This window comes from Bison bison, unplaced genomic scaffold, assembly GCF_000754665.1.
Source record: "Bison bison bison isolate TAMUID 2011002044 unplaced genomic scaffold, Bison_UMD1.0 scf7180017864228, whole genome shotgun sequence".
NCBI lineage: Eukaryota > Metazoa > Chordata > Mammalia > Artiodactyla > Bovidae > Bison > Bison bison.
The window spans coordinates 763,654-783,453 of record NW_011494800.1 but is presented as its reverse complement, the minus strand read 5'-3'; the positions used below and the strand labels follow the sequence as shown (position 1 = coordinate 783,453).

The window sequence follows — 19,800 nt, the reverse complement described above, 5'->3', positions numbered from 1 at the left end:
CAACTAGCTTTGTTCGTAGTGATGCTTCCTAAGGCCCACTTGACTTCACATTCCAGGATGTCTGGCTTTAGGTGAGTGATCACACCATCATGATTATCTGGGTCGTGAAGATCTTTTTTGTACAGTTCTTCTGCGTATTCTTGCCATCTCTTCTTAATATCTTCTGCTTCTGTTAGGTCCCTACCATTTCTGTCCTTTATCAAGCCCATCTTTGCATGAAATCTTCCCTTGGTATCTCTAATTTTCTTGAAGAGATGTCTAGTCTTTCCCATTCTATTGTTTTCCTCTATTTCTTTGCACTGATCACTGAGGAAGGCTTTCTTATCTCTCCTTGCTACTCTTTGGAACTCTGAATCAAATGGGTATATCTTTCCTTTTCTCCTTTGCTTTTCGCTTCCCTTCTTTTCACAGCTATTTGTAAGGCCTCCTCAGACAGTCATTTTGCTTTTTTGCATTTCTTTTTCTTGGGGATGGTCTTGATTCCTGTCTCCCCTTTCCTCTTTTTATTATTTATTTGGCTGCACTGGGTCTTAGTAGCGGCACACGATCTTTAGTTGCTGTATGTGGAATCTTAGTTTCCCAACCAGGGATCAAACACAGACCCCCTGCACTGGGAGCATGAAGTCTTAGCCTCTGGACTACCAGGGCAGGCCCTGCCCTTTCCTCTTGACTCCTACACTACCAGTGCTCTGATTCAGGTATTCACCCTTTTATCTGGATTATTCTCACAACCTTTGAACTCATCTCCTTATCTCCAATATTATGCATTATCTTTGAAAAACCAGAAAGATTTTTCAAAAAGTGGGCCATCCTACCCACATGCCTTAAAATCTTCATTAGTATTCTACCAACTTAAAAATAAAATTCCAAGCCCCACAGTACAGCATACAAAGCTCTCCATAACCTTGAACTTACCAACTCTCTAGCTTCATCTCTCATTCATTCATTCAGTCAGTCAAAATATATTTATTGAGGGCCTACCATGTGTCAGGTGCAATTGTAGGTGCTGAGGAATCACAGCAAATAAAAGAGTAAACAAGAACTTTCAGTAAAATATAGAGTATGTCCAGACAGTAGTTAGTGCCAGGAAGAAAAATAAAGCGTGGAAAAGAAATAGGAAATATGTGGTAGGGGTGAAGAACTGCAATTTCAAATAGAATGGCATTCAGGCAAGACTTAGAGAAAGTAAAGGATTAAAATAGATAAATAGATGATAGATAGATAGATGGATATTTGGTCACTAAATTTTGTTTGACTCTATTGTGATCCCATTGACTATAGCCCACCAGATTCCTCTGTCCATGGAATTCTCCAGGTAAGAATAGTGGAGTGGGTTGCCATTTCCTTCTCCAGGGGACCTTCCTGACCCAGGGATCGAACTCACGTCTCCCTCACTATAGGTGGATTCTTTACTACTTAGCCACCTGAGAAGACCCAGATAGAATGTCAGGGAGAAGAGCAGAGCACAAAGGCCTTAATGGCAGAAGTATGCCTGGCAGAAGCATTCCCTGGACAAATCCAGGAAATAGCAAGCAGGCTTGGTGTCTGAAGCAGAAAGAGCAGGGAAAGGAATCAGTTGATCGGAGGGTTGGCTTTGCTGGTGGTAAAGAATCTGGCTGCCAATGCAGCTTCTCTGGGTTCAGTCTCTGGGTCAGGAAGATTCCCTGGAGAAGGAAATGATAACCCACTCCCATATTCATGCCTGGAACATCTGGACAGAGGAGCCTGGCAGGCTACAGTCCATGGGGTCACAAAGAGTTGGACTTGACTTAATGACTAAACAACAGCAGCAGCACTTTACAGGACACTGTGAGGAGTTACTCAAAGTGAGGAGAGAAGCCATTGAAAGCTATTGGAGGGACTTAAGGAGAAAAGCAACACGATCTGACTTAAATTTTAATAGGATCCCCCCCCGCCTCCAACTTCTATATCAATATTACAGTGAAAAAGGCCAGTACAAAAACAGTGAAACAAGTGAAGAGGACACTGGAAGAATGCAGGCAAAAAATGATAATAGGTAAAACCAAAGGAAAAGCAGAGAAGTTGCATCTGAAATATACCGTTTTATGAAGGAAAAGCTGGGAATCTGCTAGTATACTGGATACGGGATGTAAGAGAAAGTGGGGAGGATGATGCTACATTTTCTGACCAGAGCAATGGGAAGAAAGGAGTTGCCATTTGCTGAGAAAATTCACGAGATGAGCAAATTAGGGAAGGACAAAATCATGCTTGGTACAGAACAAAGGTCAGAAATATTTTCTGTAAAGGGCCAGATATATTTTAGCCTTTGGGGGTCACATATGGTCTATACCCCAACTACATAACTGTCATTGTAGGACAAAAGCAGCTAGCTATAGATAATACTTAAATGAATGAGTGTGCCTGTGTTTCAATAAAACTTTATTTATGGATACTGAAACTTGATTTCATATAAATTTCACATCACAGAATACTGTTCTGTTGGTTTGTTCCAACCATTTAAAAATTAAAAAAAACATTCTTTGCTCACAGTTCAAAACAAAAAAAGGCAGCAGGCCAGGTTTAGTCTGTTGACCCCTGGTAGAGAGCAGATCCAGGTTTCAGTAGCACCGTCTATGTCTTCCAACATTCGATTCAAGGCTTCTTCCGTGAAACCACAATTATTCACATGAAGTGGAGGAGGGCATGTCTTCATGGCCCTTATAAAACCAGCTCAAATTCTGGCATGAGTTACTCAGTGAGCAAAGTGGAGATCTTTTAGGAGTACTCACTCCATAAAATAGAAAGCCGCAGAACAGACAACAAAATACTACCAAATTTACCAACATTTAATGTACACTCAGCTTCTCAGAAATATAGCCAAGAAGAAATCTAGGAATACTATTAAAGGGATACAAAAATTTCACTCCGATGTTAGAAACAAACAGAACCTTCTTAGCATTAGATGGCATAATGACTCAAGAATAATTATTATGGGGTGGGGAGGGAAAACTCTAGAAAAATAAACTGTGTTTGTGAAACTGACAGAAAGCTTTTTAAAGAAAATAATTGGTCTTCTCCAGGGAGTTTCCAATGTTCAAATTTGAAGCTTAAAATTTTTTGTTGTTTGTAAGCAGATTTACTTTAAAAAGAAAAGAGTCAGTACCCGGGGAGAAAAAATTCCAACAGAATAGATGTATTGTCAAAAAGTAAAAATAAAGCAGTTTAATAAAGGGGAAATGAGGAAATATCCCACACACATTTGGTTAAACACCAGATTTCTTGATTAAAGTCTATCCTATGATCGTAGGTAGCCCAATGATACAGTCAGTCACAGAATAAACAATGTATTTAGAAAGTCATCTTCGAGAAGTCAATCCTGACTTGCAATGCATTCAGTGGCTTGTGAAATGGTGTGGCTAGTATCAGTAGCTATGGCAATTGTCAGATCCAGGGAAGATCTCTGGACAGCAGCTTCTTAACTGCATAATCATATTAAGCTGCCTAAAATCTCCATGTTACACTTTCCATTTCTGTAAAGTGGGGCTATAGATACCTACTCCACAGAACTTCAAATGGGATAACACTTTAAATGGGGTAACACTGTAAGACCTTTAAGTTTTAACCTTGAGTGTAAATGTCCAACAAAGAAATTAAGACATTCTTAGAAATGATATGCTAAAACTGTCTCCTGTATTTCCTAAACTTTGCAATTAGAGGTTGTGATAAGTGTCAAAACCAAATGACCGAAAAAATGCAAGCAGCCTACTCTTCCCCAGGTTTACATTTAGAAAACAATTAGGACACCATACCTTCTCAAAGGCACACTGAGGGTTTCTGCAAACAGCGGGTTTGCAGATAACGATATCACCATGGCAACGGCAGTTCTGGCATGAATTGGGCTTCCAAATGGTGGCATCCTGCAAAGAAGCATAAGCTCTGAGTTAAAAACTGATCAGTCAAGGTAGGAGTACACAGAAGTGGAGCCATCAACAGCCCCACAGCCTGAACATTTAAAAGGCAAAGGAAAGTCATAGGCACATGCAGAGCTTGCTGGGTACTGATTAAACCCCGAGAAGCTATAAAAGCAGCCTAATCCATTTCACCACAGTCAACCCACGTACTCAAAGACAAGGGCATGCAGCAGAGAGCTGTCGATTTCCAGAGTAAAAACAATCGATTGGACTGAAATCTCAGGAGGACAAGTTGCTCCCTGACTTGAGGTTTCTCTGTGCTGCTAACTAGCAGAAACCATCAGAGTGTGTCCAGAGGAAAATGATGCTTGGACTAGCACTAACCAGCTTCCTAAGAGCAGCTTTTGCCATTGGGTACTTTGAGCCGCTCACACTTCACTTCCCAGTTCTTTGGTACTAAATCTGCTCACACTCAGCTATTCCACAGCTCACCTTTACCTCTGATGGGATAAAGTGTAGACCCATCACCTGGCCCTTGCCTCTCGCCCTAGCCTCAGCAAATCTGACAGCTCTGAGACTTCTGATTGTCCATGCTAGATGGTCAAGCCATTGGACAGCCCCAGCCTCCTTTCTCCTGGCCCAACAGCTTATCTTCTTCCTGGTTCCCTCTTCTCCTTGACTCTCCCAAAGAGAGCTTGCAGACCGACACATTTCTTCTGAGGTAAGCCTCAGAGGTAAGCCTCAACCTCAGAGTGAATCATTTCCTAACCCTTACGCCTACGCACGGCATCCTCCACTCGGGTGTGACTCTTCATGGCTTCTCTGGAACCCCACTGTCTCTTGTACATATTGCTACACTTTTACTGCACTCACAAATTCCTGTTACCCTGCCCAGACCAGCCTGTGAGCACCCCAAGGCAGGCAGTGTCCTGGGCCCGGCACACTGGAGGTCTTTCTAAACCAAACGTTCACAGTGCACAAGTCACTTAGTGCAGGTTTTGTCCTCCTTTCTATACTTCCTCATCCTTTTGTCCTCGAATAACTGAAGTACTACTCAAATACACTGGAGAGAAGTAAGGGAAACTTCTAAACTCTTGGTAGAGTCACAAACTTTTAGCACTAACCTGAACTGCGATGAGCTGGCAAAAAGCACGGGTGCTAGTAAAAGATGCTATCACACAAAGGCAGACACCAAATGTGACAGTTAACCTCTGTGTCAACTTGGCTGGACTATGGTACCTAGCTGTTTGGTCAAATACAAGCCTAGATGTTGCTGTAAAGGTATATCATAGATGTGATTAACATGTATCATCAGTTAAGCAAAGGAGACTACCCTCAACAATGTGGATGAACCTCATCCAAACAACTGAAAGCCTTAAGAGAAAAACAAGGTTTCCTGAAGAAGATTTCAGCCTCAAGACTGTATCACAGAAATTCTGCCTGAGTTTCCAGCCTGTTGGCCTGCCCTACAGGCTTCAAACTTGCCAGTCCCCACAATCATATGAGCCAATTCCTTAAAATAACTTCCTCCCTCTACTTTTCCCTCTTTCTTTCTCTCCCTCTCCCCACCCCCATACATATACATATGGTTGGCCATAACATCTTATGGAAAAAACCCAAATGAACTTTTTGGCCAGTCTAATATATATGTTTCCTATTTGTTCTGTTTCTTTGAAGGACCATGTCTGAGATACCAACACTGGTACAGACTTATATGGATTGTGCATAACACTCTCAAGGAAAAATGAAGTCGTCCTTTCTGTTCAGAAATGTTAAATGTATAAGCTTTTAGGGAATGTGCTTCAAACCCCAAGTGATAGAAGAAATACAAAACCTATCTGAGGTGAGATGACATTCCCAGTGCCTAATTCATGAGAAACTTGAATTAAAGTAAATGCATACTGGAACCTGACTTGGAATAACTCTGAATTTCTTTCTCTTTATGTTACAGCACATTCTTCTGAAATGACAATTGTGTGCCAACCATAGTCTACTCTTAACCCAAAAAGCAATGACAAATAGGTGAGGGGGGAAAAAAGAAATTCATTCTCAAGCACAATGTAATATATGTTCCCTGCTGATTTAAGAAAATAGTATCAGCTTCCAGATACAGATGAAATAAAAATGACAACTTCATGAAGTCAGCAGCTGCTGTTTATTGATCACGTATCCTGTGCTGACAGGAAGTGCTGGTAGGAGAAGGCGCTTGCAGCACTGGAGCAGGCTGGCCTTGATCATATTCCTGGCCTCTGCCATCACCGGAGAGGGCTGAGCCCAGCGGAGAGGGAAGTCAGTGTGCACCAGCGCTTCGTGAAACTCTTAGAGGAACAACAACCCTACGAAGCTGGTACTGTAATTATCGCGACTATTCCAACATGAGGAAACAAGACATGAGAGATTGAGCAATTTGCTCAAGTTCACAAAGCTGTCTGAGACCTAAGAACGCAGACTCTGAAATCAGGCTACTGGATTTGAACCAGTCATTAACAGTGAGTCCATTTTATCAAGGTTTCCATGTCCCAGGTTCCTCATCTGTAAAGCAGATAAAGAACTAAACTCATAGGGTCCGTGAAAAGATCAGATGAGATGATGTGCTTAAAGAGATTTGAACAGTGCCTGGAACTTATCAAAAGGCCCATTATTTATTTTTAATGTAATTTATTGTTATTTCCAAATTCTCCCTACGATGTCATAGGCATTTAGCAAGTATCTTTCTAAACATTTCCTTTTCTTGGAGTGAAAATATTCCCCTAAGGACCCTGTCTTTCCCATCTTCCCACTACAGGCAAAACAGAGTGAAGCTGTTATTTAATTAGCACCCAAGCACTGAAAGGGCTTCCCTTGTGGTTCAGCTGGTAAAGAATAAGCACCTGGGTTTGATCCCTGGGTTCGGAAGATCCCCTGGAGAAGGGAATGGCTACCCACTCCAGTATTCTGGCCTAGAGAATTCCAGGGACTGTATAGTCCAAGGAATTGCAGAGAGTCGGACACGACTGAGCAACTTTCACTTTCACTGGAAAGACCCAGGAATGTTGCATTAGAAGAAATGAATGAATCCATAGATTGCATTTTCAAGACCACTTAGGTCATTGGAAAAGCGTTTAACCATGAACCCATCTTCCTTTTCACTCAGACCTCAGATGACCACTGAGGTACTCACTTCAACCCAGGGTGGCTTTAAAACTGCCTCCATTCTACACCAGGAATTAAGTTCTTCCCCACACCTCATCTATTTCCTCAGTGACTCTAGACTCCAAAATAGTCCAGTATACCTTTTAACAGCTTTCAATCACTGGATGCAGCTCATTCAACTCTAAACAGAATGTCCTAAAAACATGGAATATTTTTTCATTTTCATTTGTAGAAACATGATTTTTCAATATGTTAATTAAAAACGAAATTTCTGGGCCCAGGGAGCATTCCTGAATTTGTTCACATATCTGTATTCCCTCCAGTATGCCACTTCCAGGAAGGAGAGCTAGCTTTATTCCTCTATGTATAGCCCCTCCACTGAGCACAATTACTGAGAGTCGGCTGACTTCATTAGTGAACAACTCAAATACTTATCCTGAAGAAAATTTCTTTCCCCATAACTTGAGATATCCCAGTTAGGATGAGAGGTCTTGAGCAAACAATATCTCAATGACATTCACTACAAAACCCCCATAATGTTGACGCTTATTAGTTCATTGGAACCAAACTACAAGGACTGCCCTGGTAGCTCAGATGGTAAAGAATCTGCCTGCAATGCAGGAGACCTGGGTTCAGTCTCTGGGTTGGGAAGATGCCCTAGTGAAGGGAATAGCAATCCACTCCAGTAATCTTGCCTGGAGAATTCTTTGGACAGAAGAGTCTGGCAGGCTACAGTCTACGGGGTAGCAAAAAGTTGGACATGACTGAGCAACTTTCACTTTCATATTACAAAGAAAAATTTTCTTCATCTGCTGCTGCTGCTAAGTCGCTTCAGTCATGTCCGACTCTGTGTGACCCCATAGACGGCAGCCCACCAGGCTCCCCCATCCCTGGGATTCTCCAGGCAAGAACACTGGAGTGGGTTGCCATTTCCTTCTCCAATGCATGAAAGTGAAAAAATAAAGTGAAGTCGCTCAGTCGTATCCGACTCCTAGCGACCCCATGGACTGCAGCCCACCAGGCCCCTCCATCCATGGGATTTTCCAGGCAAGAGTACTGGAGTGGGGTGCCATTGCCTTCTCTGAATGAGCCCTTTACCAACACCTAGATTGATGGCCAGATATTCTTCAGGTCTAAAACTTTAGGAATCAATTTCTATGGTACCATAAAATTGCTTTATGAAAGAAGGGATACTAGAGTTCCTCGATTGCTAAAACTGGATAAAGCCATAAAGTCCAAAGAAATAACACTGTAAAGTAAATTTTACAGATTTTCCATGTTACCATTGCAATTCTGTCGCTTTATAATCCTCTCTTCCAATCTAACACACTCTGCAAAAGAAATAGTCTTAAAATAGTTTTTCACTAGAATGTAGATTAAAGGATTAGATTACGATAAACCTAAAAAGCAACCTAAATGGTTTTTAATATTTCTAGTAATAAGTGAATAAAGTGTTCTTGCAGATAATACAGTGCCTCCATCCCCAGACATGTTGAAGTAATAGCAAGGTGCTTCAAAAAACAATAAAAACTATTTCACTCAGTTAAGTATTTATTAAATATTTGTTTAATGCCAAAAATAAACAATGACTACATCCCTCATGAGTACTCAAATTGCTGGGGAAACATTATTTATGATATTCTATAATAGTTTATCAACTGTTGACATAATTTTTTTATCTGAATGTTATAATAACCCTATTTTAATTATTGATTTATTTATCCCATTTTAAATCTCCTTGGCTTGTTAGGCCAAAAATGAGAAAGAAAAAATAAAATAACCCCAAAATTATGCTTTCAAGTTACAAAATAATAAGCAGAATATAATGTGTTTTATAATTAAAATATATTCCTGTGCATGGTGATTCCTGGGTAGGGATTCTTGGTGATTTTTGTCTCTTTCCATTATCCTTATCCATATTTTTTGTTATTTCAATAGCAAAATATATGTAACTTATGTGATCTTTTAAAGTTAATTTCAAAATATAAGACAGAGAAAAACAAAAATATGGTACCCTTTTCTCTACAAACCACAGGTAGAAAGCAACTGAGTTTTGAAGTTGAACTGGCATGGGGGGAGGGGAGTTAAAAGCACCCAACAAATACCTAAGAGTGAGCCATTTACCTAAACCTTTGTGTTATTCTCAAACATTTCTTCTTGTGCTCAGTAAGATTTTAAAAAACTAACTGTGTCTCTATTTGTCCTTTAATGCCATGAAAGGACTGCAATATTCCACCGGGCCTCGTGTCTGCATTTCTGGAAGTTCATTTTCCTGACAAGTCTGGTTTTCAGGAAAGATAATCCATATATAAGGGTTCTTTGACCCAGCTCCAATTCGGACACAGAAATAATGGTTCCTGTTTGTCAAGGAACCATAAAGAAACGAATCAATAACTTTCATAAGGTTATTTCAGAGTTCAATTCTTTTCCCAAGCGCCCTTCCTCAGACAGCTTAGATAAACAGTACCTTTTTCATTTGGTCTCATTTTAAAGTTCATGTGAAACTCTTTATCCACCCTCAAATAAAAGGGAGCAGAGGACACTTATTGGTAAGAAAAGGTAAGAGTCCTTGTATTTACATTAAATTCCCCCCTTGCAGGAAGAACAAACACAAGCCAAAGGCAAATAGAACAGAAAATGGTGATCCTCTTCCTGCTGGAGACCCATTTTTAAAATCTGCAGTTGTTGTTTAGTGTCTAAGTCATGTCCAACTCTTTTGTGACCCCCATGGACTGAAGTGTACTAGGCTCCTCTGTTCATGGGATACCCCAGGCAAGAATACTGGAGTGGGTTACCATTTCCTTCTCTAGGGGATCTTTCCAGCCCAGGGATTAGACCCGTTATCTCCTGAATTGACAGGTGTGTTCTTTACCATTGAGCCATCAGGGAAGCCTTGCTCCACACAATACCCCCTTATGGAGTTTGTTCTGCAGGCCAAGGACTGAAATAGTTTCACATTTTAGCATTCTGGAGTGATTAGCTTGTACCTGATCTCCTCCTGCTGTTGTCTTAAAATGATAAAGTTGAAGGAATCAGTCATAAGAAGATCAACTTAGATACCAAAACAACATCATGAACCACACATGAAAAGACAGCTTCTTTATACAACAGCAAATGTCTTTGTTCAGTTGGCTGACAAGAAACCCTGAAAAGCATGGCAAGTTACCATCATATTCTTGTACATATGTCTCAGAATAGTGAGCTAGTGCTGGTGGACGGGCAGAAATGAAAGGAAAGGAAAGGAAAGAAGCTAGTACCAAGGGCCAGTACTTCTCCAGATCTCCCACACACTCAGCATCTCAGGGGCCCTCCCGGCATCTTGTGGACAAAGCCTCACTACACTACTTTTTCAATGAAGGAACAAGGCGTGAAAAGGCTGAGTGAATTGTCCAGAGCACATCTAGTAATGGGTGGATCTGGGATTCAAATCCATCCTTTTCTCTTCTAGGCTGTACTGTTATCATGTAATATTAATAACAATTAATGCTTTATTACATATATATATGTATGCCTTATTTGGGGGCTTCCCAGGTGGCTCCAGTGGTAAAGAACACACCTGCCAATGCAAGTAGACGTAAGAGACATGGGTTTGATCCCTGGGTTGGGAAGATCCCCTGGAGAAAGGCATGGCAACCCACTCCAGTATTCTTACCTGGAGAATCCCGTGGATAGAGGAGCCTGGCAGGCTGCAGTCCATAGAGTCAGAGTTGAACACAACTGAAGTGACTTAGCATGTACCTATACATGCTTTATTTTATGTATATAGTGTGTATATAGATAGATAGATAGATACTATAGAGCAGTCTTACCATTTCACATCACTCTTCCACTTTCTCATTTTAATAGGTCAGTAAGATAGGATAAACTATGGCAGTGCTGCTAATTTTCAGGGGAAAGGGCTGTGAGGTTAAGTGACACACCTGCCTAATAGACTCCCCCATGACTCCAACAGCACACTCCCACCCCCTCTTCATGTAATTTTCACACATCCTCCAAGTCTCAGCTTAAACATCACCTCTTCAGGGAGACCTTCTCTGCCTCCCTAACTCAGTATTTCCCTGTCTCATGTTCCCAAAGCTCCCCCTGCTTCCATAAAGCCAATCTTATTTCTCCAAGTTCTTTTGGCACAGTAAAGAAAACTAAGAAAGAAGACATCTTCTGGATTTCAGATGCTTTGGCATGTTCACATCTTTCATATGTCTTCCTAAAATATTTTGAGATACATATTATCATCATCTCCATTTTACAGATAAGGAAACCAAGAGTCCGAGAGTCTAGGTAATATTCCCAAAGCTTGTAACTGACTGTCAGTTCAGCCACTCAGTCCTGAGAGACTCTTTGAGACCCCATGGACTGCAGCACACCAGGCTTCCCTGTTCATCACCAACTCCCGGAGCTTACTCAAACTCACATCCATCGAGTCGCTGAGGCCATCCAACCATCTCATCCTCTGTCTTCCCCTTCTCCTCCTGCCTTCAATCTTGCCCAGCATCAGGGTCTTTTCAAATGAGGCAGTTATTCCCATCGGGTGGCCAAAGTATTGGAGTTTCAGGTTCAGCATCAGTCCTTCCAGTGAATATTCAGGACTGATTTCCTTTAGGATGGACTGGTTGGATCTCCTTGCAGTCCAAGGGACTCTCAAACGTCTCCTCCAATACCACAGTTCAAAAGCATCAATTCATCGGTGCTCAGCTTTCTTTATGGTCCAACTCTCACATCCATACATGACTACTGGGAAAACCATAGCTTTGACTAGACGGACCTTTGTTGGCAAAGTAATGTCTTTGTTTTCTAATATGCCGTCTAGGTTGGTCATAACTTTTCTTCCAAGGAGCAAGTGTCTTTTAATTTCATGGCTGCAGTCACCATCTGCAGTGATTTTGGAGCCTCCCAAAATAAAGTCTGTCTCTGTTTCCATAATTTCCCCATCTATTTGCCATGAAGTGATAGGACCGGATGCTATGATCTTCATTTGCTGAATATTGAATTTTTAGCCAAATTTTTCACTCTCCTCCGTCACTTTCATCAAGAGTCTCTTTAGTTCTTCGCTTCCTGCCATAAGGATTACGGTGTCATCTGCATATCTGAAGTTATGGATATTTCTCCCGGCAATCTTGATTCCAGCTTCTGCTTCATTCAGCCCAGCATTTCTCATGATGTACTCTGAATAGAAGTTAAATAAGCAGGGTGACAATATACAGCCTTGACATACTCCTTTCCCTATTTGGAACCAGTCTGTTGTTCCATGTTCAGTTCTAACTGTTGCTTCTTGACTTCCACACAGATTTCTCAGGAGGCAGATCAGGTGGTCTGGTATTTCTACCTATATCTGAATCAATGTCCATTTGACTCTAAAGCTTCCATTTTTCCCACCACACCCACATCTGTACCCACAGCCTTGGTCTATGGACACAAAGTTATACAACAAGTTATCCAGCATGTCAACTCAAGTACCAATGCCAGTGTGGTAAGTGCATGCTCAGGTGCATCTGACTCTTTGTGATTCCATGGAGTCCCCTGACAGGCTTCTCTTTTCATGCGATTTTTCCAGCAAGAATACTGGTGTGGGTTCCTCCAGGTGATCTTCCTGATCCATGGATTGAACCCTCATTTCCTGCATCTCCTACATTGCAGGCAGACCCTTGACCAATGCCACTGGGGAAGCCAATACGGTAGAGTGATAAACTTGGGTTCAAATACCGATTCAATTACTTCCTAGCTTTGGGAACTTAGACAAATCATTTAGCTTTTTTGAGCTTCCATTTCCTAATATATAAACTAAGGATAAGATAGGATCCAATAGGGTGACAGTGAAGATGAAATAAACTAATGTACTTACTTAGCACAGTGACTAGTGCATAAAAAGCACTTAATAAATGTCAGCTATGAGTTTGATTACTTGCCACTATCTTAACCAGTTGACCACAGTATTTTCTGTGACAGAGGGAATACTTGTAGCATTTAGAGATTTATTTAGAAAATCCCTTCAGCTTCCAAGATAAGGGAAAGTTTACTTTCCTATAGTTTAAATGTTTACAAAATATTCTTCTATAGAGTGTTGTGTAAATTATACTCCTAGGGTAATATACAAACAAAATACTCTTCAAAATATAGAATAAAATTAAATATCCAGTGAATGTGCTTCACATTCCAAATTCTGAAGCAATGGAAACACAGGCTTAGCTCTTCTATTTTTACCCCCAGCTTTCCATTTGTTCTAACACAATCCTGTTTCAGTAAAAGCCCAACCTAAGAGGACTCCAGTGACAAAATAACCCTCATAAATTCCTGGAGATGTTAACCACAGAAAGTTCTATAGTGAATAAAAAATCTGTCTCATATTTCCACTCAAAGTAATCCAGTTACTAGGGAGAATCTAGGATAGCTTAAGCTTGAAATTGCTTTTTTAATTCTCTCTAGCAATTCAACTCTCAAAGACTTTATTTTCTATTTCTAAAGCAAATGGAGAAAAAAATCAAACATTCAAAATGTTTGCACATGAAATTAAAGTACAGCTATACCATTATCTCTCATATTAAAATTATTTATGTTTTTGTCTTCCACTCCCCACTAGATCATTCTCATTTGTTCTATAATTAGTTGTTTACATCTATCTCCCTCCCCAAAATTGAGGATAGTTTCTTTATATAGAGGTAGCTTTGCATTCTCATAGTGATTGAAAAATAGCAGGCACTTATAATGATTTTGACTGAGTTAATGAATGGATGGATGGGTGGATGGATAGATATTCTCAAATCTAAATAAGTGCTAGCAATTTTGTGATGTAATCGCTGAAAGTCAAATACACAGACAATAGCCCTTCACTCTCCAAGCTGCTCTTGGAGCTGCAGTAGCCCATTTCAATACATGCTATTTGAGATCCCGCCTTCTAGACCTATGTTTCCATCAAGACTTTTGTTCTAAAAGGGTCCTTCTATTTCTGCCTGGTGCTACTGTATTCCAGCATGCCAAAGCTGCATCATACCACTTGAAGCTATGCAGCAAAACCTTCATCCCTAACTTTTCCTTCTAGCTAGTCTCTTGGCAGTTGGTCTAGTTAAACTGGCCAACCAGTAAATGGTTGGGAGTTGTACTGGCATTCACATTCCACCAGGTAAATCCACATTCCACTATGTCTATTGTCAGGCCAAGCCCAGGCCTTGAGTCAAAGACTTCAACACTGATGAGCTGGCCTCATGATTTAATGTAGAGCATGCTGCTAAACAGGGACTATGCAACCCCAAGAGGCATTTAAAATTTTGCTTTGAAGAATAAAGGTGGGAGTGTTAGTGACATTTAATAGACAAGGATCATAAATTCCAGATGTCTTGTAATAAGCAAGACATTCCAGCACCTAGGAAACTGTCCCACTTTCACATGACTTTCAAGTGTCCCACAAAACATTCACAGCAATGAAAAATCTGTTTCTAATTATCTGATTATATACATCAACTGTTCCTGTTTTACACATAAATATAAAGACTTTACTGAGTGCTAATAATATACCCTGAATTGTCCAGGAAATTAACTAACATGTAACTCAAATAAAGATTTTACTTTATTTTGTTTAGAATTTAATGAAGATAACAGAAGACAATAAAAACATATATTAGAGATTTTATAAAACCTATGAATATTTTATCAGATAACCAATATCTATAAGCATAGTTAATTTTAAATTGCAAAACAGAAAACAAACATATGAGATTAATTTTGCTTAACTGCAGACTGGATATAACACACACACACACAACAATAACAACAACAACCAGAAGGATAAGAAACAGAAAACCCCAAACTGAAACATTAAGAACAAAAAGTATGGAAACCATGGAAAAGAGCATGGGAGACACAAGGAACATGACATAAGGTTTAATATATGGGCAACTCAGTCCTGAGAAAGAAATAGCAGAAAATAGGCAGAAACAAACTTTTCAAGAAATAATAGCCAAGAATTTCTCCAAACAGAAGAAAAACATCAAGCCATAGATTCAAGAAGTACTATGTACATCAAGTAGAATACACATAAAGAAAACACCTAAGAACATCAGGGTAAGACACAAAAAAATCCACAGCAAAGAGAAAAAAAATTTTTCCTCCAACTTGTCCCTCCTTTCTCCATCCTCAGTCTTGATAACCACCTTTCTACTGTCAGTTTCTATGAGTCTGCCTTTAAATATATATATATATATTCAGCATATAGCTAATACCATGCAGTCTTTTCTCATGTGGCTTATTTCACTTAACACAATGCCCTCCAGATTCATCCATACTGTTGCAAACTTAGAATTTCCTTCCTTTTTAAAGCCAAACAATATTTCATTGTATTTATATATGCTATATTATCTTTATCCATTCATTCATCAAAAGACATTTAGGTTGTTTTCATAGAGAAAAATCTTCAAAGCCACAGAGAAATTAACTTCAAACATTAATACTAAAACTGACAGCTAACTTCTCCATAAAAAAAAAAAAATGGTGAAAGGCAGAAAACAAATATTTAAAGAAAGAAACAAAACAATCATCAACTTAGAACTGTATACCTAACAAAAATATCCTTGAACAATGAAAATGAGATAAAGACATTTTAAATTAATAAAATGTGTGAGAATTTGTCACCTACAAACTCAAACTAAAGAAATGAAAATGTTAAATAAATTCTGCAGGCAAAAAGAAAATGATTCTAGATGGAAACACAGTAATGTAAGAAGGAATTTAGAGTAATCAAGACATCAAATATGCAAGCAATCTAAATAAATAACTGTACAAAACAAAATGTTGACATCTTGTGAGATTTGAAATATATAAGTTTAAAATGCCTAATAAAAATAACAAGATAGTAGAGGAATAAATAAAGCTGAAATGTTTCAATGTTCTAGTATTAGTTGGGAGGAGATAAATAAAATGATTACTACATACTATAATTTCTAGGATGACCATTAAAGAAATAAAGCATGTATAACTAAAAACCTAATGTGAAATTAGATACACACAAAAAGGATTAGATCCAAAAGACAAACAGATAAAAAAAGATTAAAAAAATAGAACAGAAGTGACAAATAGAAAACAAACAGCAATATTAAATATAAACCTTAAACTATGAGCAATTACAGGCTTCCCTGGTGGTTCAGATGGTAAAGAATCTGCCTGGAAAGAACCCAGGGAGACCTGGGTTCAATCCATGGGTTGGGAAGATCACCTGAGAAGGGAATGGCAACCCACTCCAGTATTCTTGCTGGAGAATTCCACTGACAGAGGAGCCTGGTGGGCTACATTCCATGCGGTTGGAAAGAGTTGGATACAACTGAGTGATTAAGCACACAGCATATGAACAATTACATTGACAAAAAATGTTAAAGGATAAAGACTGTCAGACTGGGTGAAAAACAGAGCAGTGTATACAATAATATTGAGAGCCTTTATTATAAAATATCAGCTGAATTTCCCAAAGTAAAACCCCATATGTAGACATGTATCCTTGTTGTTCAGTCTCACTCATGTACAAATCTTTGCAACCCCACGGACTGCAGCATGCCAGGCTTCTGTGTCCTTCACCATCTCCTGGAGTTTGCTCAAACTGAGATCCATTGGGTCAGTGATGCCATCCAACCATCTCATCCTCTGTCATCCCCTTCTCCTCCTGTCCTCAATTTTTCCCGACATCAGAGTCTTTTCCAATGAATCGGCTCTTCACATCAGGTGCCCAGAGTATTGGAGCTTCGCTTCAGTATCAGTACTTCCAAAGAATATTCAAGATTGAGTTCCCTTAAGATTGACTGGTTTGATCTCCTTCCTGTCCAAGGGACTCTCAAGAGGCTTCTCCAGCACCACAGTTCAAAAGTATCAATTCTTCACCATTCAGCCTTTTTTATGATCCAACACTTGCATTCCTATAGAACTACTGGAAAAACCACAGCTCTGACTATACAGACCTTTGTTGGCAAAGTGATGTCTCTGCTTTTTAATACACTGTACAGGTGTCACAGCTTTTTTTCCAAGGAGCAGGAATCTTTTAATTTCATGGCTACAGGCACCAACTGCAGTGATTTTGGAGACCAAGAAAATAAAGTCTGTCACTGTTTCCATCGTTTCCCCACCTACTTGCCATGAAGTGATGGAAATGGATGCCATGATCTTAGTTTTTTGAATGTTGAGTTTTAAGCCAGCTTTTTCACTCTTCTCTTTCACTTTCATTAAAAGTCTCTTTAGTTCCTCTTTGCTTTCTGTCATTAGGGTGGTATCTTCTAGATATCTGAAGTTATTGATATTTTGCCTAGCAATCTTGATTCCAGCTTGTGAGTCATCCAGCCCAGCACATTGCATGATGTACTCTGCATTAAGTTAAATAAGCAGGGTGACAATATACAGCCTTGATGTACTCCTTTCCCTATTTGGAACCAGTCCATTTTTCCATGTCTGGTTCTAACTGTTGCTTCTTGACCTGCATACAGGTTTTGCAGGAGTCAGGTAAGGTGGTATGGTATTCCCATCTCTTGAAGAATTTTCCAGTTTGTTGTGATCCACACAGTCAAAGGTTTAACATAGTGAATAAGGCAGAAGTAGATGTTTTTCTGGAATTCTCTTCCTTTTTCTATGATCCAGCGGATGCTGGCAATTTGATCTCTGGTTCCTCTGACTTTTCTAAATTCAGATTGTACATCTGGAAGTTCTTGATTCACATACTGTTGAAGCCTAGCTTGAAGGATTTTGAGCATTACCTCACTAGCATGTGAAATGAGCACAATGGTACGGTAGTTTGAACATTCTTTGGCATGGCTCTTCTTTGGGATTAGAATGAAAACTGATCTTTTTCAGCCCTGTGGCCACTGCTGAGTTTTCCAAACTTGCTGGCATCATATATATGTATATTTGTATGCATTTATACCTCTTCATCAGTGAAAATAAGGTTTTAGAGACTAATTCCTTCAAGAATTCAATTCACCAAGAACTTATTGAGGATTCTTCATTGTCAGATACCATATGCAAGTACGGAAAAATACAGCCCAAACCAGAGATAGAAGAATACAACCCAGTCCCTTATATTTGCCCTTGAACTTGAAATACAATCGAAGAAGCAAGAGTTTTGAAACAACTATACAACAAAGCAAAAGACAAGAAGTGAAGAAAAAAACCTAGTATAGAAAAAGAAGATTAGACAGAGTCAGAACCTGCTTTGACCAAGGAGGGCACAGTAGACAAACCACTTGCATGGGTCTCAGATTCCTCTTTCATAAAATTCAGAGATCAGACTATATATCCATAATCTAGAAATGGGTTTTGGGACCAAAAAATCCTGGGCTGGAATTCAGCTCCCTGCCTTAATAATTACAAAACCTTCAGCAAGACAATTATCCCAATTCAACCTCAGTTTCCTTTTACGTAAAAAGAATAAATATAATAAAATCTACCCAGGAGGATAAATTAGGTAACACATTTGCATTTCTTGGCACAGTGCCCAGAAATTGCAGTGTAGAGCAGTGACTCCCACTTCTCCAACTTTAGACCTTCCTGTACCCAGATAAATCTCTCCATGACCTCTGCTACTCAGAGGAATCATCACTATACCCATTGCAGAATTTATAAAGTAGCCCATTGGTTGTTGGATTTTTTTTCTCTTGTGTATGTTTCATGACCAAGTTCATCAGTATACCAACCACTCTTCATTATGTGCAAGCAAGTTAGAAATCAAACATTTCAAAATAAGATACCATGGAGAGAAATGTTTTTTGAAAAAAAAAAATTTGTTTAACTTAATGTTAACTTAAAGTTAATTTTATTTAACTTAATGCAGGGACAATTTCCCAAACCCCCCTTTAAAATGTCCAGTACACAAAGTTACTACTTACCAAGCAACTAATCACACATATATACAATGGTGTGATCACTCACCTAGAGCCAGACATCCTGAAGTCTGAAGCCAAGTGGGCCTTAGGAAGCATCACTACAAACAAAGCTAGCAGAGGTGATGGAATTCCAGCTGAGCTATTTCAAATCCTGAAAGATGATGCTGTTAAAGCACTGCACTCAATATGCCAGCAAATTTGGAAAACTCAGCAGTGGCCACAGGACTGGAAAAGGTCAGTTTTCATTCCAATCCCAAAGAAAGGCAATGCCAAAGAATGTTCAAGCTACTGTACAATTGCACTAATCTTACACGCTGGCAAAGTAATTCTCAAAATTCTCCAAGCCAGGTTTCAACAGTATATGAACCATGAACTTCCAGACATTCAAACTAGATTTAGAAAAGGCAGAGGAACCATATATCAAATTTCCAATATCTGCTGGATCATAGAAAAAGCAAAAGAATTCCAGAAAAACATCTACTTCTGCTCTATTGATTACACCAAAGCCTTTGACTGTGTAGATCACAAAAAACTGTGGAAAATTCTTCAAGAGATGGGAATACCAGACCACCTTACCTGCTTCCTGAGAAATCTGTATATACAGGTCAAGAAGCAATAGTTAGAAACAGACATGGAAAAATGGACTGGTTCCAAACAGGGAAAGGAGTACATGAAGGCTGTATATTGTTGCCCTGCTTATTTAACTTATATGCAGAGTACATCATGCAAAATGCCAGGCTGGATGAAGCACAAGCTGGAATCAAGATTGCTGGGAGAAATAGCAATAATCTCAGATATGCAGATGACACCACCCTTATGGCAGAAAGCGAAGAGGAAGTGAAGAGCCTCTTGATGAAAGTGAAAGAGAAGAGTGAAAAAGTTGGCTAAAAAGCCAGCATTCAGCAAATGAAGATCATGGCATCCAGTCCCATCACTTCATGGCAAATAGATGG

At 39.5% G+C, this 19,800-nt stretch overlaps 1 protein-coding gene across 1 annotated transcript in view; it reads right to left on the bottom strand.

Moving 5' to 3' along the window:
• FRAS1 (Fraser extracellular matrix complex subunit 1) overlaps positions 1–19,800 on the bottom strand; it is a 535,710-nt gene that overhangs the window by 337,098 nt on the left and 178,812 nt on the right. Inside the window, exon 3 of the mRNA XM_010845896.1 lies at positions 3,771–3,878. Within this exon, the coding sequence (XP_010844198.1) occupies positions 3,771–3,878 (108 nt within the window). The remainder of the gene's footprint in view (positions 1–3,770; positions 3,879–19,800) is intronic.